The sequence below is a fragment of the Triticum dicoccoides genome, chromosome 7B, assembly GCF_002162155.2.
Source record: "Triticum dicoccoides isolate Atlit2015 ecotype Zavitan chromosome 7B, WEW_v2.0, whole genome shotgun sequence".
Classification (NCBI taxonomy): Eukaryota; Viridiplantae; Streptophyta; class Magnoliopsida; order Poales; family Poaceae; genus Triticum; species Triticum dicoccoides.
In genome coordinates, this window is record NC_041393.1 from 376,206,951 (window position 1) to 376,209,655 (window position 2,705).

General features: G+C 37.9%; 1 protein-coding gene across 1 annotated transcript in view; it reads right to left on the bottom strand.

Annotated features, from left to right (window-relative positions):
- Positions 1 to 333: 333 nt before the first annotated feature.
- LOC119337210 (AUGMIN subunit 1-like) overlaps positions 334 to 2,705 on the bottom strand; it is a 6,343-nt gene continuing 3,971 nt past the window's right edge. The window contains exons 4-5 of the mRNA XM_037609331.1: positions 812 to 949; positions 334 to 719 (exon numbers count right to left, since the gene is read on the bottom strand). Of these exons, the coding sequence (XP_037465228.1) occupies positions 609 to 719; positions 812 to 949 (249 nt within the window). The 3' untranslated portion in view covers positions 334 to 608. The remainder of the gene's footprint in view (positions 720 to 811; positions 950 to 2,705) is intronic.

Sequence of the window (2,705 nt, forward strand, 5' to 3'; positions counted from 1 at the left end):
CAAGCACCACTTGGAAACTGGTCTAACGTCTAGGTAAAATGAAGATGATGGAAGGTGAAAGAAGAATATGACAAGTCATGTGAAAGAAATATTCTGGAAATTTTAGCAGCACACTTGTTCGCTCCAGTATTCAAATTGAAACAAATCTTGATCTTCCAACAGAAATGGCAGAATGCGAGAGATAATCTGAGCATTGGGTTTGATATCAATATTTAAAAGACAAATTTGGATAACTATTTGTATGTAGATGCAAGAAGATATGAAAGTGAACCGAAACATGATCATGCATACCGTGTTATTATTTATCAATCCAGTAGATTATCACATTTCACAGAATATACAAATATCATGCCCATCCAAAATCACAAGTGTTTATACAAAACAAGAATACAACAGGTCAAACTGCCCTGGGGAAGTGTCTATTGTCTCTCGTAAAATTTAGTTTCGATGATGAAAATTAGCCGTAGTTGGGACAACACTAGAATATGGATTTTACAAGAATACATAACGATGTCACAACTTCCAACAAAATGAATGACTATTACACTATCAATGCATGCTAAGACATTAGACACCCGAATAGAACTTTACATTTAGTTAAACCCACATCATAGACCAGGTGTTGTTAAAGCAGATTGCAACACATCTTCAAGGTACTTCTCTGCAGCTGCATACTGCCTCTTTTTGTCCTCTATAGCTAACGCAGCGAGAGCTTTATCCTGATTACAGTTGCCACAGATGACAAAGAATAAGCAAAGAATTGCAACAAAAGTAAAAAAGAAAGAACAAAAAGACGAGGCAAAAGACATACTGGAGGCAAATCCTGGTAGCTACGCAATGTGTCGGCAATGGGTTTAGTTTTCCTCTCAAGATCCTTCTTATGCTCCGCCATTTCCATCAACACACAATGATTAATTTCTGGCGTGTATCCAACTCTGTTGAGCATTGCCTGATAGAGAAAAGAAGACAGTGAATGACTCCTTTGATTCAAGGGAATTCCATAGGATTTTTGGAGGATTTGAATCCTTCGTAATTTTTCCTACGGTGGTCATTTGATTCACAGGATTGAAATCCTTAAAAAAACATAGGATTCATTTGTGCTACACTCTGGAGGAAATTGCCATTCACTCAAACCTCTCGGTAGAATTACTCTGTTTTTCCTGTGCGATCAAACACTCTTCCATCCAAATTCATGTACTCCCTCTGTTCCAAAATAGATGACTCAAACTTTGTACTTATACTAAAATTAGTACAAAGTTGAGCCATCTATTTTGGAACGGAGGGAGTAGTTTAGTAATCATGTACGATACAAGAGGACATGGCATTCTATTCCTGCGTTTTAAGAATCCTGTGAATCAAAGAGGCCCTAAAGGTATGGAAATGTATTTCGTAATCAGACAACAGTGTGTAACTCGAGTAATACGCAAAGTTGGTCCAAAAAGGGGCACACAGATAGCTCATGTAGCTCAGGCACTAATATAAGACTGACAACCATCTGACCTTTCCCCAGACTAGAGCACTATTTGAGAAACATCTCTGCCTTCTGCCTAAACCTAGACTAAAAATTAGGGATGAAAACAGAGCGGAAACGGACAGAACTATGCGCTGCCATATTAGTTTCCGTATTTTTTAGCAGAAATCCCGGAAACGAATAGAGAAGCAGGTACTGCCGGAAATGAATACAGGCCAAAATATGGTGCGGACACAAATACAAAACGAAAGTTCCCCCAACTAAAAAACCTCTAGAACCAGAAAGAAAAAACACAAGGGAACTAACAAGTTCAATTGCTAAGATGACTACAATTATTATGATATATATCATGGATATATAATAAGGTATACTACTTTGCATGAGTTTCCCCTTTTGGCAACATAATAAGGTATACTGTTCCAGAAGAATGGGAGTAGGGAAAGGATTAGGGTTTTGGTAGTAGGGTTGAGTTGGGCCAAAAGTGTATATGTGTTCTTCTGGAGTTGGCTATATTGACAAAAAATAAACGGAAACTTCCGCACGTGCCGATACGGAAATGGAATACTGTTCAAGAAGAATGGGATGCAGAGAAGGGTCATGGGAGTAGGGAAAGGATTAGGGTTTTGGTAGCAAGGTTGAGTTGGGCCGAAAGTGTAAATGTGTTCGTGACAAAAAAAATAAACGGAAACTTCCGCACGCTCTGTTTGCACATTTTTCCTGAAATAGATGAAAGTTTCCGGTGCATTTTCATCCCTACTAAAATAGTGTAAAAGATATGTTCGTGGTACAATAAGAAACACAAGGCCATGATTGCTGGCTTTTCAATTCATGACGATATTACTTAGTTCATCACTAGGTAATAATTACAGTACTGGAAACTGGTGATGCAGGAGCATATCGATTATCAAGAAAAATGTGAATAAACCGAGGTCTACCAATTAGTTGGATGAAAATATTATAAAAGCTGGATGACTTAGTTCATCAGCATTCAACATTTTTACTGTTTTGCTATGAATGCACATTATATAGATATCTCCCTCTCTAGAGAACAGACAGACATGTAGTATAAGCAAAATTTGGTCCCGTCACACAATTCTCACGTGAAAATATTAAGCTATAGCATATATATTCAAGACGCGTGTCAATTCATGTCAGGGATTGAGTAGTTATCATTAGCAGCACCATAGTCCACCTCCATGAAGGCTTAAATCTTATGATTGGTTTCTGTCAGGGG